Here is a 26,493-nt window from a genome sequence, read left to right on the forward strand (position 1 = left end):
TCTGAGAAAACATGCGTCAGTCTCTATATACAGAAACACTGTACAGTGTATAAGATGCTGTAAGGAGATAGGGGGAGATTCACAGAGGCAGAGAGCTGCGGAAAGAGACAGGCAGGTGGACAGGTAAGCAGATGTGTGAACAGGTATCAGAGAATGGCGGGTTGCGAGCAATGGGTAGGGAAAGTCGGCTGATGAAGTGTTATTTGGCAGCTGCATTGCCTGGAGTAAGAAGGGATACAGGGAGTGCAAAATGTTGGGGGTGGTCAGTAGACTGTTAGTGGTGTGTTTTACACAGGTGAGCACAGCAGGAAGTTAACAGGCAATCAGACCAGGTGGATGGAGAAACAGAAGTACAATAGAGGTGGAGGGTATCAAATATGTATGTGGTTAAAGGAATAGCCCAACAATTGGTTTTGTAGCCAAGAGTTAAGCCTGATTTATGGTAGATAGCTTGATAATTTTGGTAAGTGTCGCTTGACAGAAATTAAACAATAACGTGTTGTTTGAAAGGTTTAAAGTCATCTCCATGATAACGAGAGACCCCCTGCATTTTTTTTCACGCCTTCAGTCTATTTCTGTCATGTTGAGTGAAGCCTAATTTGTACATTTGTCTGGGTTTAGCTTGGCATAAAAACTGGAAGAAGAGGGAACAGGCTAATCAGGCTAGCCCCAATATTCAAAAATCTACCTACCAATGCTTTTGAAGCTGACTAATTAACAAGTTATACCTTGTTGATGAACTGGGATGCAAAAGGAAAGACACTTCCCAAATGTAAACTTTTCCCTTAAGTAGTCCAGATGGAAGGTAGATGGAAGCAGTGATAAGCAAGAAAACTAAAACGCATTAAGTTGAGAGGTGAGAAAGAGAGAGCAAGAGAGGTTACATACATGTCAGTCATTCACACCCTGATTGGAGGGCTGGGGAGGGTTTGGTCCAATAGTGGAGCAGAATGTTGGAAGGTGGGCGGTCTATGGGTTCCTTGGAGATGCTCAGAGTTCTGAGAGGGGGTGTGGCTGGGAGGTCTTTTCAGCTCTCTGCAGGTGCAGCCATGACAACGAAGGTTCTGAGGATTCCGTGCGAAAGGTCAAAGGTCAGAGAGGAGTCATCAACATAGCAACCTGAACCCTGGGTCCCCTGTGGCTGTTCTTCTTCTGGTCTTCACAAACACATCTGAAACACACTAATTACATGCACACACACAGAGTCAGACATACCATATTATAACACAGCTATAAGCAGTCGTGTTGGGGTATTTTGTAAAGGTGTATCAACAATATGGACTTAAAGACCCAATGAGCAACTCTTCTCATTATTGGGGGAGGAACTGCAGAGGTATGACCTACTTCCTGTTTGCAAGCAAAAGGCTGGCCGAACCAATATAATGTAAATGAAGTGAATGTCATTAAAGGATAAGTCTGGTGATGTTCCATAATTTTTATTGTCACACACTAACACCCCGCGGCTGAAAACAGTCCCCAAAAATAGACTATTTACTCTGGTTTGAGTAAGGTTTCTTAAAAACTAAAGCTCCCAGTTGTTTAGGAAATTATTTAAATTTAGGTGGTGTGTGAAAACGTGAACAGTCCTATCTAGAGCCAGTGTTTAATTGGTCTGTCCTCCCTCAGACTTGGCACAGTGGTGCAGTGGTTAGGGTGGTGCAGCAGTTAGGGCTTCCCCACCACAGGTTCGAACCTGTAAACTAGTAACTAGTAAATGATTTCCAGAATGAAAATCTTCCAGAAGAACTGTAATGAAAACATCCCAAAGATGCTTCCTTTTGTGTGTTTTTGACACATTGGCATTTAAATATTTAAAAAACAAAAATCCACTCTAAATCTGTATTCAGACTGAGGTCTGTAAATCACAAGATGAGTGACAGCCAGGAGAGTAAAGATGAGGAGTGGCTGAGTGCAGCAGATGCACAGTGCTGAGAACAATGATCAGAATGTCAAGTCGCTCCAACCAGTTTGTAAGCTCTGACACTCAAAATGAAAAATCTTATTCTGCAGCATAAAACAGCAAAACATCATCTTATAATGTACGCACATTGCAAACACACCAGCCCTTTCACCTTGTCTGTGTGTGCTACTACGCGCATCCACTAGCAGCCACACTCCTGGGTGCCCTGTGGCTGAGCACGGCGAGGAGAACGAAGCTGCCGTAACGCAGCGTCACCATACTGGATACCTGAACCCATCCTCTCTGGATCCAGCTCTCCTGAAATGAGAGACAAGATGAGTGAAGAGACCTGAGAGAGTGGGCTTCATGTTAGGATCTTCATCAACTCTGAAAAGACATTTGTCATAAATAATAGTTTTCTAATATTAAGTGAAGCTGTTTCTGACTTTAACTCTGAAAATTCTCTGTGAGAACTGGTACAGTGTGGTGTTTGGAGTCATAGCTAAGCCTGCCTTGTTGATCCCGTCAGGATCAGAGGGGATTTAGGGTCGGGGGTGTTAAGGTTATAGGTGAGGGTGGCAGTTCCTACCTGACTCTATCTTGTTGAGGATTTTCCGAGCGCACTGGACAAAGGCCTCTTCAACGTTCTCTCCTGTCAGAGCGCTGGTCTCCAGGAACATCAGTTCTGACACACACACACACACACACACACACACACGCACAGAAAAGAAAAGAAAAGAAAAGAAAAGAAAATTAAGACATGCCAAAAAAAGTGTCTTTTTTTGTAACAACAATAGGTCCATATACTAAGAGAAATAAGTTCCCCAGCTTTTAAAGGGACAGATCACCCTAAAATTAAGGTGACTGTTGAATCTACCATTCTCCTGAGCAAAGCGTGAAGCCTCCAGGAACGTGACCTCTCTGTCAGCGTCCAGGTCCTTCTTGTTTCCACATAGGATGATGACAATGTTTTGACTCGCCAGCATCCTGGCATCACTGAGCCATGTGGTCAGAGCGTTGTATGTCTCTCGACTGCAGTGCACAGACAGGTTGCATTTTAGAGAGGAGAGGGGACTTGACACTGAGGCGATCTGAAATCATGTTCTGTGATTGGCTGATTTACCTGGTGATATCATAGACCAGCAGAGCTCCTGCTGCTCCTCTGTAGTAACTCCTGGTCACAGACCTGACACACAGATAAAGTCCTAGTCAATATGAGCAGGTGGTCAGATATTATGTGGTGAGTTGGTTGCAAGGTGGCTCTCAGATAACAAGTTTCCCTTTAAGTAGAAATGACAGGGGCTATCCTTTGTGTCGCATATTAAATTGAGAAATTCATCTGACTTCATAGTAAAGATTGGGCTGACATCCATTTCTTCAAAATCCTCGGTATATTACTTGGGTTGTGACCTGGATATTCATTCTTATCGGGGGAAGACATGAAGCCCTGAACACAAATACCAAAACTTTTTTGTCACTCCCTTTTTCAGAGCAGATATTTTGCTCATCATGTCAGGAAAAAGCACACGAGGAACAAGTGTCATTAACGATTGCTCTCCTGCAGTCATTACTGTAATGCAATGCAGTAAATTAATGTAATTACTTACACCTGTGTTTGACAAGTGAAACGTGTCACTCAAACTGTTTCTGTTCACCAGCAGTCAAGTGTGGTAAATTAGACTATAATTGTATGGATGTGGTAGAATAGAAATGATGTCTGTGCACAGGGCCCTAAATGTGTTGAGAGCTATGTTGATATTTTTCCCTACCTGAACCTTTCTTGTCCTGCAGTGTCCCAAATCTGCAGTTTGACCATTTTGTTGACCACATTGATGATCTTAGAGCCAAACTCCACTCCAATCGTGTGGTTGGATTCATCCTTAACTGCAAAACAAAATAATACATGGTTTATTATTGAATAACTGCAATACATGGTGATGGCCTACAGTGTATCTTCTCAATAAAGAAAACACACTATACAACTATCATCACCTGGACTCAACACATCTCTAGAGACACATTATTTTCTTTGACCTAAAGCTGATCCAATTTTTCACATTATTATTTTTTACTGTCTGTCAACAGTAAATGACTGACTTACATCGCTTCTCTATGAACTGGTGCAGCAGACAGGATTTTCCTGTTCCAGCATTCCCAATCACCAGGAATTTAAACAGGAAATCTGATGAGAAAAAACAGAAATAATGAGATAATGGTGTATACATACAACATAGCACAAGATCCGTCTTTTTTGTTATAGCAATCATGATTGTCTTACCTAGAGTTAATATAAGCTTATGACAATTATATTGGTATCAACATGTATACCATCTGATATGTATTAAGAAATTGCAGTACAGAAATGTCAAATGTGTTTGTGATAATGTAGTGTCATCATTATACAGTTTGTCTATAAGAGAAGACTTGACAGTTATTTTCATTTGTAAAATGTTCTGCTAAGTACATATCTTCATCAAAATTCTTTAATTGCCACATTTAATTTTTTGAGTTTTTGTTGAATTACAAGTAAATAGCAATGGTTATTACATTTTATTACTCCCAATTACTGATATCTATATTGCCCTGAAAAATCCATATCCATATCATATGAAAGGACTAGTGAACAGGCCTACCAGGCACAAACCCAGGGGCCCCTAGTATAACAGGGGCCCCCAAGCTCTCACTTGCAAAACGTTACTTGAATTAACATGTACTGACCACGATGAGATTCAAAATGACCACAGAGAGATGCAAAGGAACTCCAAAGACAAACAAAACAACTACAAAAAGGCTCAAAACAACCACAAAGGGACCATCAAAAAAGAGACACAAAATGACTACAAAGAGGCACAAAGCCACAAAAAGATGCATTACAAGTACAAAGAGATGTAAAACAACAACACAGCAAGAAGCTGAATAACTATAAAGTATGTGTATCTAGCTCCTGTGAAGGAGAGGTGGGGGGCTTTTTGCATATCTGTGCCCAAGGGGGGCACTGTCTGATAATCCACCCCTGTCATGCCATCCTAAAAAACACTTTAACAGAATATGACAGTGATACACAGCACTTGGCACTCTCATATGTGGATGGTGGTGGGACTGTGTACAGACAGCAGTGTCCCAGCTTCACCTCCAAATCCCTATGTAAAATGGTGAAGCTAGGACATCAGTCCCTTATAAATCATAGCTATCACCTAAACAGGTACCCCCTACTTCCCTTATATTGTGTCTATCACACCGCTCAGAGAGATCTTCACACCAGCTCCATCATCCTCAGCCCTGTCCCTCTGGTGTCAGCTTCCTGTCCGAGGCGCTAACCTCTGTGGGGATTTGTAACCTTACAAACTCGACACATTTCGTCCACACAGCCACTCTAAAATCTGCTGTATACCCTCTGTAGTGTTACTTACGCTGACATAGCATTTTAAAGGCCAGCAGCCTTCGGTTAGCCTGTCAGCTATCTGTTTACGATGAGAAAAAAGCTCTCTCGGCACACCTGCCTCATCCCATCTCTGTGGCTACGTGAAGATGTTAATGGTGGCCACTTGTCAAAACAAACCCCTTACCGTATGACTCCGACATCGCCAGTGTGGCGTTTTGACAGCACAGGGAAGGAAAGGAGAATTGGAAGTTGACAGATGGATAGCTAGCTAAGTAAAGGAAAATAGTCCTCTTGATGGTTTCCGCGGATTCCAGCTGATTTTCCCCTCCGACTTCCCGTACGTTTTTTTTTTTTTTTTTTTCAAAATAAAAGCCATCCCAACGGACCGAGCGCGAGCGTTGCCAACGAAAGACTCATTTACGTGTAAGTTGTGATAAGCTTAGCCTAAAATAATATTTAAATTACCCACGAATATAAGCCTTGTGTATAAAACTGAAATACCATACACAACTCATAAGAAGTAGCGAGAGAACTGCCAACCTAACGTTACACTCCAGCCCAGAAGGTGGCGGTTATGTACCTTAACGTTCGCCAACCGCCACAAAACCTAACAAGTATTTAAACGAAGGAGGTTTAATAACCAGAATATATCGCATTTATAAATATCCATTCATTTTCTTTTCGTTTTTTTGCTATTTTTGTTGATTAAAGTCATGCTGTCAGTAGGTGGTGCCATGCACCTTTAACGTTTGCTTGTGTTCCGCCAGCAAAACTAAAGACGACGAAGAAGAAAACGAAGAAGTGGCTAGTGAGCTAGCCCAGCGGCAGTAGCTTTATTTAGGGAAATATGGCTGCTGTGCTCCCCATCAGACCGCCCTGCGACAGCAACCCCGCTACTCCAGGAGCACAATCCTTAAAGGTGATCTTTATATTTCACAGACACGAACAACACCAGTAATAATTAACTTTGTTCACTGAGCTTTGCACGGTTGCTTGCTGAGCTAACGGCTAGTTAGCTAGCCAACGGCTACCTGCATCCATGAATGACAACTGATGGCGATGTTAGCATCACCCCATTGTTTTCCAATGGGTGCTAAATGTTTGAGATGGCTTGTATTGTTACGGTCGTTTCTGCAAGTATTTATTAATTATTTGTGTTATTTTATTTTTGACTGACAGTGACGTCATTTTTTCCACAGAAGATTATAGTGTTAATGCTTAATAAACTGCTCTATATGGATAGCCAGATATCACCTCATTTTGCTGTAAAAGGACTAACAACGTTCAGACAGGACTTTAATTTTCAGAAGTGACAACATAACTGTAGTCTAGATAATGTTTTTTTTTTTTTTGCATTATTAATAAGCATTCTTTCCCCTGTTTGCCCAAACAATAAATCATTTTGGGATATAGTGATTTCTCTGCCCATGGAAATGGTGAACTAGAAATTAGACAAATAATACAGAGTGCCTCCTGGAGAAAGTAGAGATTAACAAAACTATATGCTATAGTTACACTTTTATTCTTTGCTCTCACATCATATAAAAGTCCAGTTTGTAAATGCAGGCATGCTCTGTGGAGTTTGCCAACATCACATTATAGTAATGTTAAATATAAGTCAAAAATTGTGTTTCTATATTCCAATGTAGGAGGATGTTACAGAGGAGGAGTCCAATGATGGCAGCCAACCTCCCAAGAGAAGGAGAATGGGTTCAGGGGACAGCTCTCGAAGCTGCGACACCTCAAGTCAAGACCTTGGGTAAGTTGGCTTGATACTTTGTAAGGAGCAATGAAGTGGCATTGCCAGTCTTAATAACCTAAGAGCTCACAAGATTTTGTTGTTATCATATAATATGTTTTGTGATGAGTTATGTCTTTGTATGGACATGTCGGTGATAAACTTAAGATACATAACTGTAGCCTGTATAGTCTCACATGTTCTCCTTTTACATACATTATTCTAAAATGCGATTTCCTCATTGCATTATGTGTGCTTATGTGTGCGTATGTACTACTTGCTATTCCAGCTGAGAACCTGATTGTCTTGCTCAGCTTCCTAACATCTCTTCAGTGCTCATTAAGTTTTTTTATCCTCACTCTGCTGTTCCACCCACCCCCTTCCAGCCTGACATATTTCCCAGCAGAGAACCTGACAGAGTACAAGTGGCCTGCAGATGACACAGGAGAGTATTACATGCTGCAGGAGCAGGTCAGCGAGTATCTGGGAGTCACATCCTTCAAGAGGAAGTACCCAGGTAAGACTGAAGTAAAAATCGAAACAGTTATACCTGTTTAAGTGTTCAAAAATAAAGTGTTACTATTCTCCTTTTAAAAAATTCTATTGATTCTATAGCACAATACTATTGGTTTGGTAGTGCTCACGTACAAGTATTATTACTGGAATACAGTCACAGTATAAGTATAGGCACTGAGAAAGGATAGACTGGCCTCCCTAGCAGCAGCTATGCATAGTTGTTTGTCTGTTGTCACACTGCTGTAATGACCTTTCTTTGCTCACATTCTGACCTGATGAAGAATGAAGCTGTTCCTTGACCAATGATGTTGTTTTCTTGCTTTGTAGACATGGAGAGGAGAGACTTGTCCCATAAAGAGAAGCTATACCTGCGTGAACAAAATGTCATCACTGAGACACAGTGTACTCTGGGTAGGTACCACACTAAACACCCTCAGACCGGGTAGAATTGTTGATAAATAAACTCCTAACATTCTCTTGACACAGTGGATTTACAGTAGAGCGCAAATAATCTGGAACATGATTTATAAGATTTATTCTGTGAATAATATTTGATTGTGTAAGTCATTGGTGTGCTCAATGTGGTCCAAATGTGCACAGAATATGTCTTTTGTTTGTTTCCAGGTCTGACAGCTCTGCGGAGTGATGAGGTGATAGATCTGATGATAAAGGAGTATCCCACCAAACACTCGGAATATTCAGTCATACTGCAGGAGAGAGAGCGGCAGAGGATAGCTAAGGAATACTCTGTAAGTACACAAACTAAAAGAAATATGCTGGGGTTGATCATTACTGTGGCATTTTATTTTACTGTAATACATTTAATGAAAATCCTCCTACACACGTGTGCATATCTCTTACAGTCTTTGTTGTCTTATAGCAAATGCAGCAGCAGAACCCTCAGAAGGTGGAGGCCAGCAAGGTTCCTGAGTACATTAAAAAGGCGGCTAAAAAAGCTGCAGAGTTCAACATGAACTTCAACAGAGAGCGTATGGAAGAAAGGAGAGCTTACTTTGACCTCCAGACACATGTGAGTCCAACCTGGGAAAACTTAATTAAGCTCAATGAGATTGTACAGAGACGATGAAAAGAGCTTTGTGTAACTTCAGAATTTTTGACATGCATTGTGCTTTGTGTGTTTCCTCAGATTATCCAGGTGCCTCAGGGGAGGTTCAAGGTGCTGGCTCCAGAGCTGACGAGGACGGGGCCCTACCCTGTGGCTCTCATACCAGGACAGTTCCAAGACTACTACAAACGGTACTTCACACACTGAGATAAATGATTTTGCTTACAGTTTGCCTCTTTTGTATTCAAGGCAGCAAACCCCAAAAGTATGTACTTTTTCTTAAGTGAAATTGTGTTTTCTGGATAGGCTCTTAACCTGTATTATATATTTACTATGTTTACATGCACATTGCTATTAAACTATTATTAATATGACAATATTCTGAATTTCATATGAGTCATGTAAACAGCATATTCCATTTGCAAATTAGGCTTTATTCAGGATGTAGCATTTTTCATTTAAGAGAATACGTGTCTTAACAAGGGTTTTTACAGCGGTTTGCGACACACGGCCTGTTCATGGTTAGCTCTGTGTGTTATCATGGATGGGTTGTGCACAAACCAACTAGCCAACTGTTTGTGGGGCTGGGTTAGAGACGCATGCCCAAAAGAAAAGCCCACGTTTCTAGTCGAAAAGAGAAACCCACCTACCTTTTAAACATCATGAAAGACTTGGATATCAGCAGGTTTTTTGAATGCGCAAATATCACGATGCCGATCTTTTCAAGAAGGTCGTTGAAAGAATGAAAGAGGGAGGCTGTTTTAGCACTGTCCAGCAAGTGTGCCACTGATGGAAAACTGATAAAATCCAATTTTGACATAAAGAAGCAAAATAGCACAAACAGCCCCAGTTGTTCCACTTTTCCATATTTTGATGCGATAAATGACATGTTAGGGCACATTAATCAGAGTATACATGGCTTCATGTAAACAGGGACATTAGTGGAATATTTGTTTTCATTAGCCATGTAAACAGCTTCGTAGGAATATTGTCTTTGTTGGAATAGGGGCAAAAATCAGACTACTATGTGCATGTAAATGTGGCAGTGCTGTGCTGAATGTTTTGCCCTAAAGCATCATTGTGATGTGCTTGACAGGTACTCCCCCAATGAGCTGCGGTACTTGCCATTGAACACAGCTCTATTTGAGCCTCCACTGGATCCAGAGCTCCCTGCGTTGGACTCAGAACCAGACTCAGACGACGCAGAGGATGGCAAGGAGGACAAAAAGAACAAGAACTCATCTGTAAGACATCAGACCACAGACCATGAACAACTACTATAATGGCCCATCTGTGTCAGATCATACATCCATTCTGGATTAGTTGTACAAATGCTTAATGGTAGAAATCTGAATCATGATGGATTCTAGGTCCCATGTCAGAGTCATTTACCTTTACTAAGCTTGACAAAGATATCTACATGGAAATACGTTCTTGGGCATCACTCTTAGACGCCCCCTAACTCTTCACTCTTCCTCCGTGCTCTTCTTTTCCTCTGAACAGGACAGTTCTTCAGGCAACGCATCAGATGTGGAGAGCCAGGAAGGAGGCGGACACAAGTCCAAGGCCAAAGACAGGACATCCACGCCAGGCAAAGACGGCAACCAGCGCCATTCTGCCTCCCACAAAGCCACCCCAGGGTACAAGGTAGAGGACAAAAGCACCTGAACTCTTCTCCAACAACAGCAGCAGCACTTTTCTACCCCCTCCTCCTCTTTCTACTACTACCACTCCCTTACTCCATCCATCCCGCCACCCCACCCTAGCTTTCTTCACTTTGTTCTCCGGCTTCTACAGTTTGTCAACTTTTCAGCTGGGACAACCTGGCCCACACACACACCCATACACAAACACAAACACACACACTGGGGGTCCTGTCTTCAGTTTTTTGTTTTAATGATTGCCACGTTGCTTGTTTTTCTCTCTCTTCGTACCAGACTATGAGCAATAAGAACATTTTAAAGGAACAGTTCACTTGTTTCTTTTTCACTGCACTTTCACTTTTTGGGTTTTTCAGCGAAGACAAATTTGAACTTTAAAAGTTTTTCCTTTTGAATGTCTTCAATATACCTCTTGTCTGTCCTCACTTGTCAAAAAAAAAGATACTTCCTAGACAAGTAAGTGGATGTTTTGGCTGCTAGTTTTCCTTTTTCATTTTTGAAAAGAAAAGTCTTTTTGTTACTCTGATATAGAACATATAAACCACATGCAATTTGTGGTTGCTTTTAAAAAGTAGTTGATGTTAACACTATAGAATTTTAACATTTATATCTGAAGTGTAGAATGCACTTAACCCTAATGTTTTAAGTGTGTATTGATATTATAATATGCTTTGTTTATACACCATGTGATGTACTGTTAATCTGTTAATACATATAGGACAGCTGTTTGACATGGGGTTTACCTGTCCCTATAATGTCATCTTGGAGAGATGAGGACATTCTGACCTTGTTCACACTGTTGCTGAGCTGAGCTAGAGGTATTCTGTACTCTGTCTGTCTGGGTTTGGACTCCGCTGGACAAGCCCCACATCACCTTAACACCCAGTCATGGCACATCTTTGATAGTCATGTTAAATAAATGCCGTGAGTGTAATCTAAATGTTTAAAGGACTGTAGACGGGGTAAATTCAATTACCTAAGTGCACCACTTGTTCCCTACAGCCCACTGTGCTAGCCAAATTGATTTTCACTTTTCCAACCTTGCAGAAAAACATTCCAGCACCTAGATATGCTGGTATATTACCGCTTGTAACAGTATGATGGACCAGGGCAAGTCCAGTTGAGTTCAGCTCAGCGCTGTGGTGTGGGCACGGTCCTTTTCTAGTGTCTTTTTAAAAACCGTTTCAGTGTGTTTAAGTTTGACTTGTTGACTTATTCATCAGATCATTTTGCATTTGGTTTCAAGCCCACAGACATAGCAGAATTCATTAGCATTAGTCAGTAACATAATGTCCCAGTACTGTATCAGTTTGTGACGGGTACAAAAAGACCTGGAGATGTAACAGCTTTCAGGCATTTCTGTATTTTAAGAAATACAGTATACACAGAAGTCAAGCACGATCCATTATTCTGTAGCTCTGGTAAATTTGCCAAAGTGAAATGCTCGAGAAGATGAAATGTACCAGCCTCCTTTCCAGTGGTAGATTTTTAGTATCTATTTTTCCCCTTTTAAAAAAAATCCCTGTAAATGAAAGGTTAATTGATTTCTAATGACTTGAAAAACTCTCAGTCAGTGATGCCGGCTGATTAACGTTACCTCGCTCTGGTCTGGCTACCATTTACAGTAGTGTTTAACAATGACCTCATGACTGATAGTGTGGTATTTGACAAGCAGCTCCTGAATAAAGACTAATTATGCACAACAACGTTGGAATTAGAGTAATTGCCTCCACAGCAATATTTTGTTGAGAATGTGATACATGTTGCATTTTACATACATGTTATATCTGTACTGCACTGTAAACATGTTAAAGTTCAGGTTAATGATTCCAGGAAATGGATCACTCTGAAACTCAACAGCCTCTCTGCAGCTTATACATATATGAGGCATTGTGGAGATAAAAATATTGCGTTCACTGTGTGACACAGTTGCACACAATAATATTACATAAATCACATTAACATCAGCTGCTGCAGATTATATTTGACTATCAGCTATTTTTAAGTCTCCCTTGATATTGCTCTTAGTCTGTCTGAGGATGTGTGGTGCTGGTCTGATTCTCAGAAGGAGCTCAGAAAGTTTTATTTTGTATGTCAGGCATATGAAGGAATGAGAATGAGGGAATTTTTTTGAGTTATCATTATGAGGTGCAAGGCTGAGTAGAGTTCAGTTTCATTAGACTTTAGACTGAGGCAGATGGGAAGTTGTGAGGCACAGCTAACAGGTTAGCATTACCTTATTCAGTACATTATATAAAAGTACAAACATGATGTTTAAACTATATGATCCACTGATCTAAAGTCTGTGTGGTCAGCCAGTATGAAGTTCCCATTAACTGTGTCTCAGTATGTATGCCTCTGTGTCTGAATTATAGTACTGTTTAGAGCTTTATGACTCCATACAAAAGTTACCAGATTATAATATAAAAGTAAACATGCCTGAAAGTGAATTCTCTGAGTTTTTTTTCTTTTATGTGCATAAAATACAGCATTTCTTGTGTTGACCAAACTCAACTAATTTAGAATAAAACAGGATTCAACCTCATGAACTGCCCATGTTCTATTTTTCTATATTTTGCTTGTAGTGTAAGCATCTCATGTGGCCACGAAAACACTTGTGTAGTTGTAAAGAGTCAGGTCACAATAACTATAATGGTTTCAGTGATGCCGCGAGGCCAAAGGTGTCAGCTGTTGAATTTCAAAGGAGAAATATTGATAGGGTATATATTTAGCATATGCATATTAAGCATGTATGAAATTTAAACAGGGTGCTGCGTCCAGCTCTACCTTTTCCTTATTTCCCTCTCCTGCTGCTGTCTGTCCATTAGTTTAGTTCTCTGCTTTGTTTCTAGTCTTTGATTTTCATCATTACCAAACCATGTCCTTTACTGACCCATAGTGTTGTACCTATGGCTGTTTAGCATTACCTGCTCACTTCTTGCCAGGGGACACTTTAATGAAGGATGTCACTTTCTTCAAAATCAATTTGCATCAGCACATACACATTTTTTTGGTTTAAAAAAAATCTTCACTCTCAAAATGACCACCTGCATATCAGCTACTCACCATGTGTTATGTTGATTTTGTGAAGAAAACTTTGCCTTTTTGGATTCTCTGTTCACTGTGGAGGCATACGAGTAAAACAAAGGTTTATTCATAAATTCAAAGTAATAAGCAGTGAGTAATGAATATACAAATAGGTGTTTTGCAGGTGAAGTATTCCTTGCGCAGCTGTTAACTCCTTTAAAGTCGAGTTACATTGTTTATTTTAGTTAAAGTAAGGCTGTTGCAGTCCAAATATAAAATCTTGTTCAGTCTCCCATGTTTTTTGTGGCTTCCTAAAGAGGTGTTAAACTTTTTAAATGTTTCCCTGTTTACCTGTGTGACATCTGGATTTAAACGTCCCCAAGCCTCCTTATCTTTCTGCTCTGGTTCTTTCCTCGCTGACCCCTTTTAAACCTAAAGGTACGTTGCATAGAAAGCAACTGCAACATCCTTAAAGTCAGCTTCTTGACCACTTGACTACCTTAATCTGCCATAGATGACAGATGCAGCACACATGCAAGAGGATATGATAGACAACATATGCCTCTTTTGTGTTTGCATCCTGATATATATTTGGTGTCCTGCCCAGTAACCTGGGGATGCTCCTGCAACAAAAACTTAACAAAAGAAATACAAAGAACTGGGTTTGTAACATTTAAATCTATCAAACTTAGTTGGACGGCAGCTAAGATGCCACGTGATGCAAATTGTGCTGAAAGTATATAAACCACTCAACTTGTAGTTCATGTATTGTGCCCCCAAAGGTAGAAAAAACCTTTGTTATTCAAGATAAAGTGCTCTTTTTGTTTTTTCTCCAGGCATCAAAAAGTTGTTGAACTACTTTATTGTCCATAACCACAGGATGCGCATGGTTTTTATAGCATTATTCTGCCCTTGCAGCCTAAGGTCATTCCCAATGCTATATGTGGCATTTGCCAGAAGGGTAAAGAGGCCAACAAGAGGGGCAAGCCAGAGGCTCTCATTCACTGCTCCCAATGTGATAACAGCGGTAAGTTCACACTGTTAATTTGAAAGGAACGTTCCTTGTTTACATATATATCTATACATACACTCACACACACATACAACATCAGCCCATTTTTTATGCTCTCCATCATTATCGTAAGCTGTAATTTTAAAACATTTTTCCCTTTGTTTAACATCAGTGGTACATAAAATTAGGAGACTGAATTGATAATCATTTACTAAGGAATCATTTCTGCCATCAGTGAAAGGAAATGTTCACTTGTTTAATACCAGTCAACTTCATTTCATTGTGTAGAATTAAGTTTAATGCTTTCAGGCAAGTGTTAATGCTGCCTTGTTTATATGCTGTAAACATTTACATTAGACAGCAAAGCTTGTGTAGGTTAAAAGTATTGTCTATAATTCACTTCAGATGATTACAAAGACTTTAGTGGTTGTTGGAAAATTAAGAGTTTATTTATATTCATGAGGCGGTTATAACATTAAGAAAAAGGCTTTGCATGGCTTTGTTTTTAGATAGTCCTGATAAAAGTTGATGGGTAGCTATAAATGTATTTCCCCAGCAATACTTTGAAGCTTATGTTGGATAGATGTGAGTAAATGCTAGATGTCTTCTGTTCTGTTTTAAAGGTGAAGTCTTACATGTGTTGAAGTCCTCTGAAGTATCAGGACGGTGTATTCTTGGCCTGTTCACATTATGTCTGTATTTTTCTTTTTGTGTTTGTCTGACTTGCTTCCTTTTCTGTGTCTATGTCCATGCGTTGTGTATTTATGTCTGTATGTGTGTGTGGCTCTGTGTGCATGTGCCTCCATGTCCGTATGCTTTAGGCCACCCGTCCTGTTTGGACATGAGCAAGGAGCTGGTGAGTGTGATCCAGACATACCGCTGGCAGTGTATGGAGTGCAAGACGTGCACCGTGTGTCAGCAGCCCCACCATGAGGACGAGATGATGTTCTGCGACAAATGTGACCGAGGATACCACACGTTCTGCGTGGGCATGGACTCCATACCTACTGGTCAGTGAATGGGCACACACACAAACACAAGCATACAGTATGTGATATGCAATGTTTGGAGGGTTACTTTTAAAATGTATTCTATTACAGATTACTGAATACATGCAGTACAATGTAATGTGTAACGTATTCCATTAGATTACTCAAACTAAGTAGCCTATTCTAAATACTTGGGATTACTTTTGGAATTCTTCAAAATCATATTTCTGGGCTCATTTTGCCTGGGTCTTTAATTGATGACCGCTTGTCTTTAGTGATGACATTTTAAAGCAGAGTGCTGATCCACAACTAAAAAGTCTCATTATTTTCCTGCAAGTGTTTTTCCATCACATAGCAGGGCAGGTAGTTTACCTGTTGGAGGTGAGCTGTTTGCAGAGGTGCAGTGAGAGCCTGTTGTCTACAGCTCTTCATCTAACATCTCACTGTGGCTGTTTCTGCTTGTGTCGTTCCTCCCTGACTTGTTTTTATTGTGGAAAAGTGGCTGACAAAGTTCGACTAATTCAGTGATAAAACACATTTAATTTCTTAAAGCTTCTTCACAGTAAAATTTCACTGTTATTTTGTCATGTAAAAGCTTTAATTGTGAAGCAACAACTCAAGGAAATGTTTGTTTATCATCAGCAGTAAGTTAACAGACTCTTGTACGGCTGAAAGCGAACATTAAATGATAAAATAAGGCAGATATGTAAAGTAAAAACAAGACACAGAAGAGAAACTAAACTCCAAACCACAGAGATCCAGTGAGACGCAACAGAAGTACTGAAGGCTGAACACAGAGACTTTTAAAAACACCTTTCTCTCAGGTTTTTTGCACACACAGATGCGAGTTGAGTCTCGCAACACACATTCTTGTTTAAGGGAGAGAAGAGGGGTCATCAGGGGTTGGCAAGATGTCACTGCTACCTGCTACCCGCTTAAGAGGCGGTAGGACGTGCTTTTGGGCCTGCTCCGGGGAAGGTCCATCTCTGGTGTGGCTCATTGTGGCCCTGTATGTCTTAACTGGTAAAGGAAAGACAAAACAGTGTGGCCAAAAGTGGTTATGGAGAAAGGGTAGATAACTCCTAATTTCAACTTCACGAATCAGCTGTTCTTCTTCCTTTGCAGAGCTTTTAAAGCGAGCGACAAATAAATAGAAACAAGGCGTTCGACAAAATTTAAGCTCAAAGTTGCAGTGCTGCGTTGCTTGTGGACAGTTGGAACATTACAATGGGGAAACAATGCAATCAAATTGATGCTCGCTTGCATCGCATTAAGTTAGACACGGTGTTAGTGTTGATAACAAAACAAAGTAATCCCTTCAAGTAATCTCTTTTTAAAGACAGTATTTCTCTTTTTAAAGAGAGTATTCAGAGTACCACCATTTTAAACTGTAACTCTAACTGAACACAGTTTCTCATATTTTGTATTTTAAATACATAATGCCGTTACTTGTTCTCTGTTACTCCCCAGTTCTGATGATATGTGATAACAGATAGCAGACGACAGAAACACAACTGTTTACTTGACTTGAACTACAGTCTTGATTTGCATTTCACGCAGTGACTGGACAACAAACCTGACGAGAGAGAAAAGCAGATTTGTACACACAATTTCTATCACAGTCATTCATCTAGTTTGTCTGCTTTTTAAAAAAATGCACTTTTGTTTGTGTCTTTCATACTAATAAATTCATTCTGTCTCTACAGGTCTTTGGGTATGTGAGGTTTGTGATAAGGATTTCACCACACCCAAGAAGAAGGGAGGAGCCACAACACCGAAGAAGTCCAAGTCAGCTAAAAAATGATCAACAGCATCACTAACCATCATACTTCGACCAAATTCTACTCAAATGCACATTATGTCAATGGTCAATCACTTGAGGAAGCTCTGCATTTTTTAAAACATCAGATCACTGTGATCCAAAATTAAAAAAGTGAAGCCCTCTCACCAAATACCAACAATCCACACACAAGATCTTAACTTGCTGTCGGTCTGTATCGAGTGACAGGTCTGTAAACACAGGCTAACACTAGACAACAGACATACTTGTCTTTTCTGGAAAAGCTGTGATGACATCAGTAATGCAGGTCTTAAATTTGAATCAAAAAACTTATTTCCATCTCCAAATATATTCTAAATAATGTATGTGATTATACCTCAGATGTACATGCTCATAATAAATAAATAAATAATCCAGACTAGGCATTACCTTTAGCATAGCAACTCTGTTCTGTAATGGTAGAGAGTGACTTAACCTCAGACATCATACAATAATAATGTTAACAGCCAAACTACAGATCAAATCCATCTAAATGTGCTGCACTAAATCCTGTGATCCGTTAACCACTAATAGTATCAGTGAGTTCCTACTTCTTTATACAGATAAATCTTGTCTTACAATTCTGCAGTGGGAAAAATGTTTCAGTTGAACAAATGGTGCTTTTGATCTGGTGCTACTGAAACAATCAAGAGGTCACTGATGTAATTCAGTTACTTTTCCAAACATGTTTTGTATGGTTTTATATTTTTTTCTTTTTCTTTTTTTTTCTTTCTTTTTTCTTAATTAAAATGTATTTAATAAGGCAGGCCAGTAAAGAGCAATCTTATTTAAACAAAGTTTTGTCTTAAATAATGACATGGTGCTTGTGATTCTGTGTAATGACATGTAATAGACACTGGCTGTGGTAGACCTCACGGCTGCAGCTCCTATTTGTGAGATGTGTGAGTCTTGATTATGGAGACAAAGTGTGTCTCTTTATTTTACATGCATTGATTTTGTTTTCAACCCTCCACTATTACTGTACGAAAACATAACCACTCATTGTAATGACATTGAAATTAAACATCCGTCAGCTGATAGTCAGCTGATACTTTTGCAGGTGGGTTGAAAGATTTTTTTTTTATTTTGTTGAATTTATTTTGTCTGTTTTGTAATGTCCCTCAATGAGCAGCTTGTTTACGAAACACTTGTTGCTAATAATGTCATTGTCACTGAATTATGAAGTGTTTTTTCAATAAAAGCTACTTAAAAAAGTCATATTTGTGCCTTACCTATGGTGTTGTACCACTGTTTAATTGAATCCCACTTGATACCAAAATATATGATCGCAAAACAATCTGTAGTGCGCTGAAAGGTAAATGTCTACTTTAAAAATTTACATTTAAAAGTTATTTTTATTCTTACATTTTATTTATTGGACAAAGCTTTCAAACTGTCTCATATAGACAGCCCATCACTGCAACAAGATGACCAGCTGCTGTGTTCAAGCCTGTATAGCCTTTGGATGTGTGAGTAAACAATATGCAGGAAACTGTATAATTAGAATTACTAATTTTTTTGCCACCCAATGGTGATTTTAAAGGTCCAGGGTGTAAGATTTAAGGGCATCTATTGACAAAATTGGTATATATGTAACCATGTTTTCATTTATAATCACCTGAAAATAAGAATTACGTTTTTGTTACTGTACAATGAGCTGTTATATCTACACACTGAGCGAGGCCCCTCACCTGGAGTCCACTATGTTGATCTACAGCAGCCCAGCACAAAAAAGCAAACGAAAAGGGGCTCAAGATGGCTCCATTTGTGTTTTTGCGCTTTAGAGTCGGCTACCGCAGTTGTTCTTTTTCACGCTTGACACATGGGAGAAGCTCCAGATTTGCAACCTTCCCGCTAGATGCCATTAAATCCTACAAACTGGACCTTTAAAGTTATGAAGTTTTGATGCATTCAGTTATTGTGCAGATAACTGAATTCATATTAAAGACAAATTGTCATCACATACTATGGATCGTTTGGTTAAATATCTTCCAGTCCAGCAAACTGCACATCTGGGTTATGCTATTATGTGGCATCTTCTTTTGATATATCTTATATTGTCATTTTTAAATGGAAACAAAAAAGAATTGCATATCTCTAAATGGTGAAATGTGAAGGAAAAACGTTTCTCATCTGGGTAAAAATCTTCAGAAAACTGGTCTCTGTCCCTAAAATGGCTCCTGCACTACAGCAAACAGCCTGTGGGGGCGCTCTCGCCCAGATTCCATCTGAACACGCGGGTATGTTGACAGTAAAAGAAGAGGCTGCCATATTGCAGTGAGACAGCGACTTTACAGGATAGAATTTGATTCTTGACCACTGTTTCCTTCCTACAATAAACATGCTGTCCTCTCATACGTTTGGAGACCCGGGCAAAATGAAAGAGTATCATTATACTGGCCCAGTAGAGCACCGGTTCTCACCGTACGCTTTCAACGGAGGGTGAGTGATTTTTCAACCGCTGGCCGGTTAGCTTGCTAGCTAACGTTTACATCCCGGTGGACTGTGCTAACTAGCTAAACAGCTTAGCATGTACCAGCTGAAACTAAACAAAGGTGAAGTTGATGTAAAGTATGTGAACATTGCAGTGCTTCTTTATACAGTATCATAACTTAATTTTAATGCTCAAATTAAGATAAAAGGAAATATAATTCGTGAGGGAAATATTAGCTAATAGCATAGTTTCAGTTTCGAAACAGTAGCATAGCTTCCGTTAGCATGTCTGTGGGACAACAATACATTTTCCTCTTCGATGGGATGGTTTTTAAGATGAATGACCTGGAATATGTTTGTGTTTTGTTGTTTTCTTTGTCAGAACCGTACTAGCTGTCGCTGGAGAAGACTTCGCCATCGTAGCCTCAGACACCAGGCTGAGTGAAGGCTACTCAATCCACAGCCGCGACTCGCCAAAATGCTACAAGCTGTAAGTTTGCACAGTCAGTGTAGCACAGATCTGCAATATAGAGACACAGTGTCAACTTTTAAATCTACAAATGGTCCCTTTAAAAACTACTTTAGTTGTTGTGTACAAAGTCATCAAACTTTATTATCAGATAAACCACTGACGTCACTGCAGCTCAGCTCTGGTACTCTCATAAGATGGGGAGTGCAGATGGTACCTGCTTGGTACTCAGTGACCAGCTACAGTGCCCCTCAGCAAAGCACCAGTTGGTATCTGTGGCTTAGACCACTAATCATTGCCACATGAACGTAGGCCACCTGAGCAATATGCTGCTGTGACTGTCACTGATTTTTGTGTTTCTTCTTCCCCTCACAGGACAGACACAACCGTCATTGGCTGCAGTGGTTTCCATGGAGACTGCTTGACTCTGACTAAAATCATTGATGCCAGACTAAAGGTGGGCTGGGGCAACTGGGTTTTTGGTTTCACTCACTCTTTGGTCTCATCCCTAAGATGATCTAATTGTGCTGTCAACTGTAATGCCTCTGCTTGCACTCCAGTAGCATCTGTTAATCATAATGGTGTTCAAGTCAGAGTTGACATGACACTAATATTGTAATGTATCTTGTTGTCTTCAAGGATGGTGGTTGTATTTTTTCCAAACTGGATGAATAAGAAAATCATCTTTTGAGTTTTACTGAATGTGTCATGGGTTATTTAATTTATACTAACATCTTAACTGATGTTCCTGCCCCTCTCTTAGATGTACAAACATTCAAACAATAAAACAATGACCTGTGGCGCCATCGCAGCCATGTTGTCCACCATCCTGTATGGCAGGAGGTTCTTTCCCTACTATGTCTACAACATCATCGGAGGTCTGGATGAAGAGGGTAGGTACTTAAATGCTGCAGATGTTAAGATATATGCACTTACAGTGCATCGTGTAAGTAAAAAAAGCTCTATATTTCGGCTTTAGTCATCTTTTTTGTATGCAAAGATTGTTGGGTTGTTGCCTATATTGTCTCTTGTATCATTACTTTTTTGTGTAGGCTGGAAATTGTTTAAAGCGTTGACTGTGTAATAACTGTTTTCATTTGCAATATTTCATGTCTGTCATGTAGGCAAGGGAGCAGTGTACAGTTTTGACCCAGTGGGCTCCTACCAGAGAGACACCTACAAGGCCGGAGGGTCAGCAAGTGCCATGCTACAGCCACTGCTGGACAATCAGGTAAATAACACTGACTACATGCTGACCTGTTGTAGCCATAATCCCACTATGTCTATTCTCATCAGGTATGTAAGCAATGAAAACAAGTTTCCTTATAGTGAACAAGGATCATTGATGTGTCTCTCTTTCCAACACGTCCTTCCACAGATTGGTTTCAAGAACATGGAGGGTGTGCAGCACGTTCCCCTGACTCAGGACAAGGCAGTTCAGCTGGTCAAAGATGTCTTCATCTCAGCTGCTGAGAGAGATGTCTACACCGGAGATGCCCTTCGGATCTGCATCATCAACAAGGAGGGCATCAGTGAGCAGACTTTACCATTGAGGAAAGACTGAGGAGGGAAATGTTCTGCTTTCTCTGCTTTTCTCTTTGATCTGTTCTTTCCACATTCACCTGTTGGTTTTGGCCCCTTTACAGTAAGTTTCTTAAAACAGGAGTGTTGATCCAGAAGTTGTTTCTAGGGGCCTTACAGGTCAGGTTCAATCTTGGGAGCAGATTTTCCATTTGATGTCGACACTTTTCTCCTGCTTACCATGGTTATCTCCTGCAGTTTGTGCTACTACTACATCCTTATATTTGTGGTCTAGTAACCTGATTCTAGATCAGCATTCCTGTTGTTGAGAAGCAAGGAACTCTCTTCATTCAGCCTGTCTACACTCTTCCCCTGTTTGGATTTTTCATTATGTCTCGGAAGGATACATAATCTGCTATTATTTTTACATTCTTAATAAATGTAAAGAATTGAAATAGTGGGTTGTCTTGTTCTTCATGTGCATGTCCTTCACACATAGACACTGCATTCTGGGTAGCATATGCAGCTCCCAGTGTTGTCCTGAAACATGTTTTGCATATTAAAGCGTAACTATTCCCATCTTAAAGACAATAATCTTTGTTCAGGACAGCGTTTCCTGACTTTACATAACATGAGCACCCCACCATCACTGTGCTGAAAACTGACACTGATTTGATATACAATAATGTAGGTTAAACATACTGTATCCATATAGTAGGCATTTGTATATTACAATGTGACTGATAGACTCCACATTGAGTTGAACTCTGCCATGTTTAGCTTTTCTAGGTTCTTGATACAATTACTGGTTCACACATCACTGATCTGATTTCGAGCGACACCATTTACAAGTTTTGTCCAAGTGTATAAACATTTCACATTTTTGTAAACTGCAAGTGTCTCAGGTGATTATGACTATTTTAGCAGCCACCAGCTTCATTAAGAGAAGAGTTTGTGCCAAATAGGAAAATAATAGAGTTTCTTATATTAATTTATGCAAAAACAAAGAGTTGTTCAAATGGGAAATGGAAGTACTACATTTTCAACTGCTTATCCAAAGCCGGGTCGCAGGGGCAGCAAATTGAGCAAAGTTTCTAGATGTCCCTCTCCCCAGCAACACTTTCCAGCTCCTTCTGGGGGACCCTGGGGCGTTCCTAGGCCAGACGAGATATGTAATCCCTCCAGTGTGTTCTCAGTCTACCCTGGGCCCTCCTACCAGTGGGACTTGTCCAGAACACACCTAATGGAAGGCGCCCAGGAGGCATCCTGATCAGATGCCTGAACCATGTCAACCTCACCTCCACTTCATTTGTCCATCTTTTAATTTCTTTTTATCAATAAGTTGATCTCTTTTATGTGAAACAAATCTTTAAACCTTCTACTCAGTCTAATACTTTATACTTGTGCTTAACTGTTGGCAAAATGTTGATTAACTTTACTCACTCTAATATATTCCAACAAAAACCTACCTCTGCACGGACCACAGATACCATTGCATTCTGAAATTTGGTTAAAAATCATTTTGAAAAAAACATTAAATGTAAGTGTATGTTACCTGTAGACACCCTGTACATTCGCCCAAAAAAACAAACCTCCACTTCATGAAGTACAGGTTGTTTCACACATCTTTAATTTGGATATTATGGATGGGAAAAGCTCAAATAATGTCTTCTTTCTTTTGTAGTGTTGTAACTATATATTTTTAACCAGATCAGAGGTAATAGAGGTTTATAACAACATTCTGACATTCATCATTCTTTTTTCTCAGTATTATGTTTGTTAGTATTTGGTTTGACAGTTTTTTCTCAATTTTGAAAACACTTTTACACACTGTTTTAGTCCTGGGGAAGAAGGAGCCTTATCAATTTGTTCTCTCGTCCACCTGTGTGCACACAGAAGGCCCCTCAACTGGTATTGGGGACCCCTGCTCTGCATCCATCCATCCATTCATTCATGTATATCCCCAGAGGTTCAGCTATCTTTAATTACTACTGCATACCACAGCAGGTTATCTCACTAAGAAACATATCGTTGTGGGTGAAATAAACGACTGTAAATGCATCATTTTGCTCTTGACTAACACACAGGTTACTTCTGTAGACTATAGGCCTCTCTCACTGCAGACATTTTGACTTGTCATAGCAGGAAAAAAAACAGTTTAAGTTAATGACATTGATGATGGTTGCATTCCACAAAGATGTCCCAGTTCTAGGGTTGTCATATTGTGTAAGTGGACTCACTGGGATACTTGGTGAAGATAAGCTGTCATCAGCTAAATGAGTTGTTTGTGCATTTCCTTTCAAACCATGTCAAACATAAGAAATAAAAAAGGCCCAATTCAATACCACACTTGGTTCCTAATCAGGTTTTTAATATATAATGTATTCATACTAGAACAGTAACAAATTCAAAGCAGAGAGAGTGCATACAAAATACAGAAAATTCTGTGTGCTGTTAATTAGTACTATTTTCCCATAATGCCCTGTATAAAGGATGATTAATAAATTTGAAGTAAGAACATCATGGAAACAAAACAGGTTTATCTTAGGAAAAAACAAAGTTGAAGCCTCAAAGTTGCAATTTGATTGACATCCAACATCACACGTCATTTTCTGATATTAAAGGATTAAGTAGGTTGGTATTAGTGTAATTACTGCTTAAACGGTATACTGTGTTGATTAGTATATAGTACAGATTTGGGACACGGCTAGTGTCTAAAGCAGGGCCTGTAATTTTCCTGTTGTGTCAAAATGTCTGCCAAGAAAAGGCCCTTTGTGTTTAAATTTAAATGGTTATTGACTGTTAATAACGTGTTGGTTTTGTGCATTGTGTTGTAGACAGTTTTGTTGCTTCTCTCCATCTTGCCGGCAGTAACCTCACAGTGCCTCTGCTCAGGAGTGACAAGGAAACATTAACATTTATCCAACCAATTTTGTGATGTGTCTAATATTGGTTAATATTCTGACATTTTTTTTAAAGCTTTATATTTTTCTAAAAAAAAAAAAAACCAAAAAAAAACCCACAAAATATAAGCTTTCAAGTAGGAACCTATGTAGTACTGAACAAGCACTGGGCTCCAGCCCAGAGTGAAAACTCAGACTGTCCTATCAATGCTCAGCAGGAAGAAAAACAACACTTAATTATGACATTTTATTTCTTTTTATTAACCCAAGTTAATCAGCAACTCTAACAAGTGTTTACTCAATAACAATTTGAAAAAAATCAAAAGACTCTCTCACACATAAACACAGACACAAGCAGTGTCCTCAGGCGTAGTACTGAAGGTTGGCCTTCTTCTTGGCTTGGACCTCCAGGATTCCCTCCATGTAGTCTTCATGGTTCAGCTCTGTGGCCCCACGGCGCAGCGCGATCATGCCGGCCTCCACACACACAGCTTTGCACTGGGCTCCATTGAAGTCGTCGGTGCAGCGAGCCAGCTCCTCGTAGTTGACGTCGGGGCTGACGTTCATCTTGCGGGAGTGGATCTGCATGATGCGAGCTCTGGCCTCTTCGTTTGGCATGGGGAACTCAATCTTTCTGTCCAAACGACCTGATCGCAGCAGGGCAGGGTCCAGGATGTCCACTCTGTTGGTGGCAGCAATCACCTTGAAGATAAAAATGTAAGGCGTTATGCAGTAGTCATCACTGTGACATCATACTGTCAAGTAATGACTTTTTGGTTGTTTAAGGTTTGTTTCTACATTCATTACATGTTGTGTGTTGTGTTATGTTGTCCTGTGTGCTTGTATTTTGTTGTCTGAATTAATACTACAGAGCAATTGATTTCTTCCAGAATAATACTGTGAATAAAATATGGTTTCCACAAGACTCAAGACTTTGAATTTATAATGTATCACCTTTAAAAGTTGACATAAGCCTACAGTATGTACAGAGTATATTTATATACTGCTGTAAACATGCAGTGTATAAGTATATAAAGGGTATAAACTTTTTTGGCGGCAGCGTCTTACCTTGACCTGCATGTTGGGCTGAAATCCATCCAGCTGGTTGAGCAGCTCCAACATGGTCCTCTGCACCTCTCTGTCTCCTGCCTTCTCGCTGTCAAACCTCTTGGTGCCAATGGCGTCCAACTCATCGATGAAGATGATGGATGGGGCTTTCTCTTTGGCCAGGGCGAAGGCGTCTCTCACCAGCTTGGCTCCATCTCCGATGAACATCTGGACCAGCTGTGGACCGGCCAGCTTCAGGAAGGTGGCCTTGGTCTGAGCAGCGCAGGCCCTGGCCAGAAGGGTCTTCCCTGTGCCAGGTGGTCCGTACATCAGGACCCCTTTGGGTGGCTGGATGCCAAGGTTTTCAAACTTCTCCTTGTGGTTCATGGGCAGGACAATAGCCTCCACCAGCTCCTGGATCTGTTTGTCCAGCCCTCCTATGTCGCTGTACTGCTCTGTGGGGCGCTCGTCCACCTCCATGGCCTTGACTCTGGAGTCGTACTCGGTGGGTAAGGTCTCCAGGATCAGGTAGGAGTCCTTATTGACACCAACCAGGTCTCCGGGCTTCAGCTTCTCGGCGTCCACCAGCCCGATGACGGGGAGGAAGTAGGTCTGTCGAGTGGAGGTCTTAATGACGGCGCACTTTCCTTTCCTCTGAGAGTCCAGGTCCACATTAGCCCCGTCCTCCTCCTGGTCGTTGGGGTCCACATCCAACAGCTCGATCACATTAGACACTAGATACGGCAACGTTTTGTTCACCTTTATCTTCTCCGTGTTTTCTTTGATTTTATCTTTCATAGCCTGCAGTTCGTGGGTCACCCTCAGCACCTCGCTCTTCATTATCTTTATCTCGCTGTCGAGGAGACGAGTCCGCTGGACTATCTCCTCTGTGGACATTTTTAACACTTCTTCACCGATTCCATCCTCCACCTCGTCCCAAACTGATTTGTCACTCAGCGACGCCATCTTGCTCTGTTTGCGGCGGACGGATGAAGCGGTTAGTTGAACTG

The 26,493-nt window shown here is 40.4% G+C and overlaps 4 protein-coding genes across 5 annotated transcripts; 2 read left to right on the forward strand and 2 right to left on the reverse strand.

Moving 5' to 3' along the window:
- Positions 1–360: 360 nt before the first annotated feature.
- Positions 361–5,624, reverse strand: rab4a (RAB4a, member RAS oncogene family). Of its 2 annotated transcripts, none has more exons than XM_033619674.2 (8): positions 5,467–5,624; positions 4,002–4,082; positions 3,670–3,784; positions 3,024–3,086; positions 2,778–2,932; positions 2,490–2,585; positions 2,073–2,218; positions 361–1,181 (listed from the first exon to the last, which is right to left on the reverse strand). In XM_033619674.2, the coding sequence occupies exons 1-7, from the start codon at positions 5,480–5,482 to the stop codon at positions 2,103–2,105; spliced, it is 642 nt and encodes a 213-aa protein (XP_033475565.2). In that variant the 5' UTR covers positions 5,483–5,624; the 3' UTR covers positions 361–1,181; positions 2,073–2,102. The 2 variants fall into 2 exon arrangements, 1 of the variants encoding a protein (XP_033475565.2); XR_004501337.2 differs by having other exon boundaries at positions 1,044–1,181; positions 2,048–2,218; positions 5,467–5,617.
- Positions 5,625–6,015: 391 nt separating this feature from the next.
- Positions 6,016–17,236, forward strand: phf10 (PHD finger protein 10). The gene is made up of 12 exons (XM_033619636.2): positions 6,016–6,201; positions 6,932–7,041; positions 7,407–7,537; positions 7,864–7,947; positions 8,161–8,285; positions 8,417–8,566; positions 8,684–8,793; positions 9,699–9,846; positions 10,106–10,249; positions 14,209–14,317; positions 15,124–15,312; positions 16,998–17,236. The coding sequence occupies exons 1-12, from the start codon at positions 6,130–6,132 to the stop codon at positions 17,093–17,095; spliced, it is 1,470 nt and encodes a 489-aa protein (XP_033475527.1). The 5' UTR covers positions 6,016–6,129; the 3' UTR covers positions 17,096–17,236.
- Positions 17,237–19,354: 2,118 nt separating this feature from the next.
- On the forward strand, positions 19,355–21,988 carry psmb1 (proteasome 20S subunit beta 1). The gene is made up of 6 exons (XM_033615593.2): positions 19,355–19,552; positions 19,926–20,033; positions 20,388–20,469; positions 20,776–20,905; positions 21,137–21,243; positions 21,391–21,988. Exons 1-6 carry the CDS (start codon positions 19,452–19,454, stop codon positions 21,574–21,576), a joined length of 714 nt encoding a protein of 237 aa, XP_033471484.1. The 5' UTR covers positions 19,355–19,451; the 3' UTR covers positions 21,577–21,988.
- Positions 21,989–24,673: 2,685 nt separating this feature from the next.
- Positions 24,674–26,486, reverse strand: psmc3 (proteasome 26S subunit, ATPase 3). The gene is made up of 2 exons (XM_033620413.2): positions 25,505–26,486; positions 24,674–25,138 (listed from the first exon to the last, which is right to left on the reverse strand). Exons 1-2 carry the CDS (start codon positions 26,447–26,449, stop codon positions 24,800–24,802), a joined length of 1,284 nt encoding a protein of 427 aa, XP_033476304.1. The 5' UTR covers positions 26,450–26,486; the 3' UTR covers positions 24,674–24,799.
- Positions 26,487–26,493: the final 7 nt, after the last annotated feature.

The sequence above is a fragment of the Epinephelus lanceolatus genome, chromosome 2, assembly GCF_041903045.1.
Source record: "Epinephelus lanceolatus isolate andai-2023 chromosome 2, ASM4190304v1, whole genome shotgun sequence".
NCBI classification, from domain to species: domain Eukaryota; kingdom Metazoa; phylum Chordata; class Actinopteri; order Perciformes; family Serranidae; genus Epinephelus; species Epinephelus lanceolatus.

What these genes read in the sequence shown, in the direction of transcription:
- psmb1 (XM_033615593.2), top strand. Translation starts at nt 19,452, where the DNA reads ATGCTGTCCTCTCATACGTTTGGAGACCCGGGCAAAATGAAAGAGTAT. An exon ending in CCGTACGCTTTCAACGGAGG is followed by an intron (nt 19,553 to 19,925) that starts GTGAGTGATTTT and finishes TTTCTTTGTCAG; the next exon opens with AACCGTACTAGCTGTCGCTG. An exon ending in CGGAGGTCTGGATGAAGAGG is followed by an intron (nt 20,906 to 21,136) that starts GTAGGTACTTAA and finishes TCTGTCATGTAG; the next exon opens with GCAAGGGAGCAGTGTACAGT.
- phf10 (XM_033619636.2), top strand. Translation starts at nt 6,130, where the DNA reads ATGGCTGCTGTGCTCCCCATCAGACCGCCCTGCGACAGCAACCCCGCT. An exon ending in ACCTCAAGTCAAGACCTTGG is followed by an intron (nt 7,042 to 7,406) that starts GTAAGTTGGCTT and finishes ACCCCCTTCCAG; the next exon opens with CCTGACATATTTCCCAGCAG. An exon ending in CTCCCAATGTGATAACAGCG is followed by an intron (nt 14,318 to 15,123) that starts GTAAGTTCACAC and finishes CGTATGCTTTAG; the next exon opens with GCCACCCGTCCTGTTTGGAC.
- rab4a (XM_033619674.2), bottom strand. An exon ending in CCAGTTCATAGAGAAGCGAT is followed by an intron (nt 3,785 to 4,001) that starts GTAAGTCAGTCA and finishes TTTGTTTTGCAG; the next exon opens with TTAAGGATGAATCCAACCAC. An exon ending in GCAGGACAAGAAAGGTTCAG is followed by an intron (nt 3,087 to 3,669) that starts GTAGGGAAAAAT and finishes TCTGTGTGTCAG; the next exon opens with GTCTGTGACCAGGAGTTACT.
- psmc3 (XM_033620413.2), bottom strand. Translation starts at nt 26,449, where the DNA reads ATGGCGTCGCTGAGTGACAAATCAGTTTGGGACGAGGTGGAGGATGGA. An exon ending in AGCCCAACATGCAGGTCAAG is followed by an intron (nt 25,139 to 25,504) that starts GTAAGACGCTGC and finishes TTTATCTTCAAG; the next exon opens with GTGATTGCTGCCACCAACAG.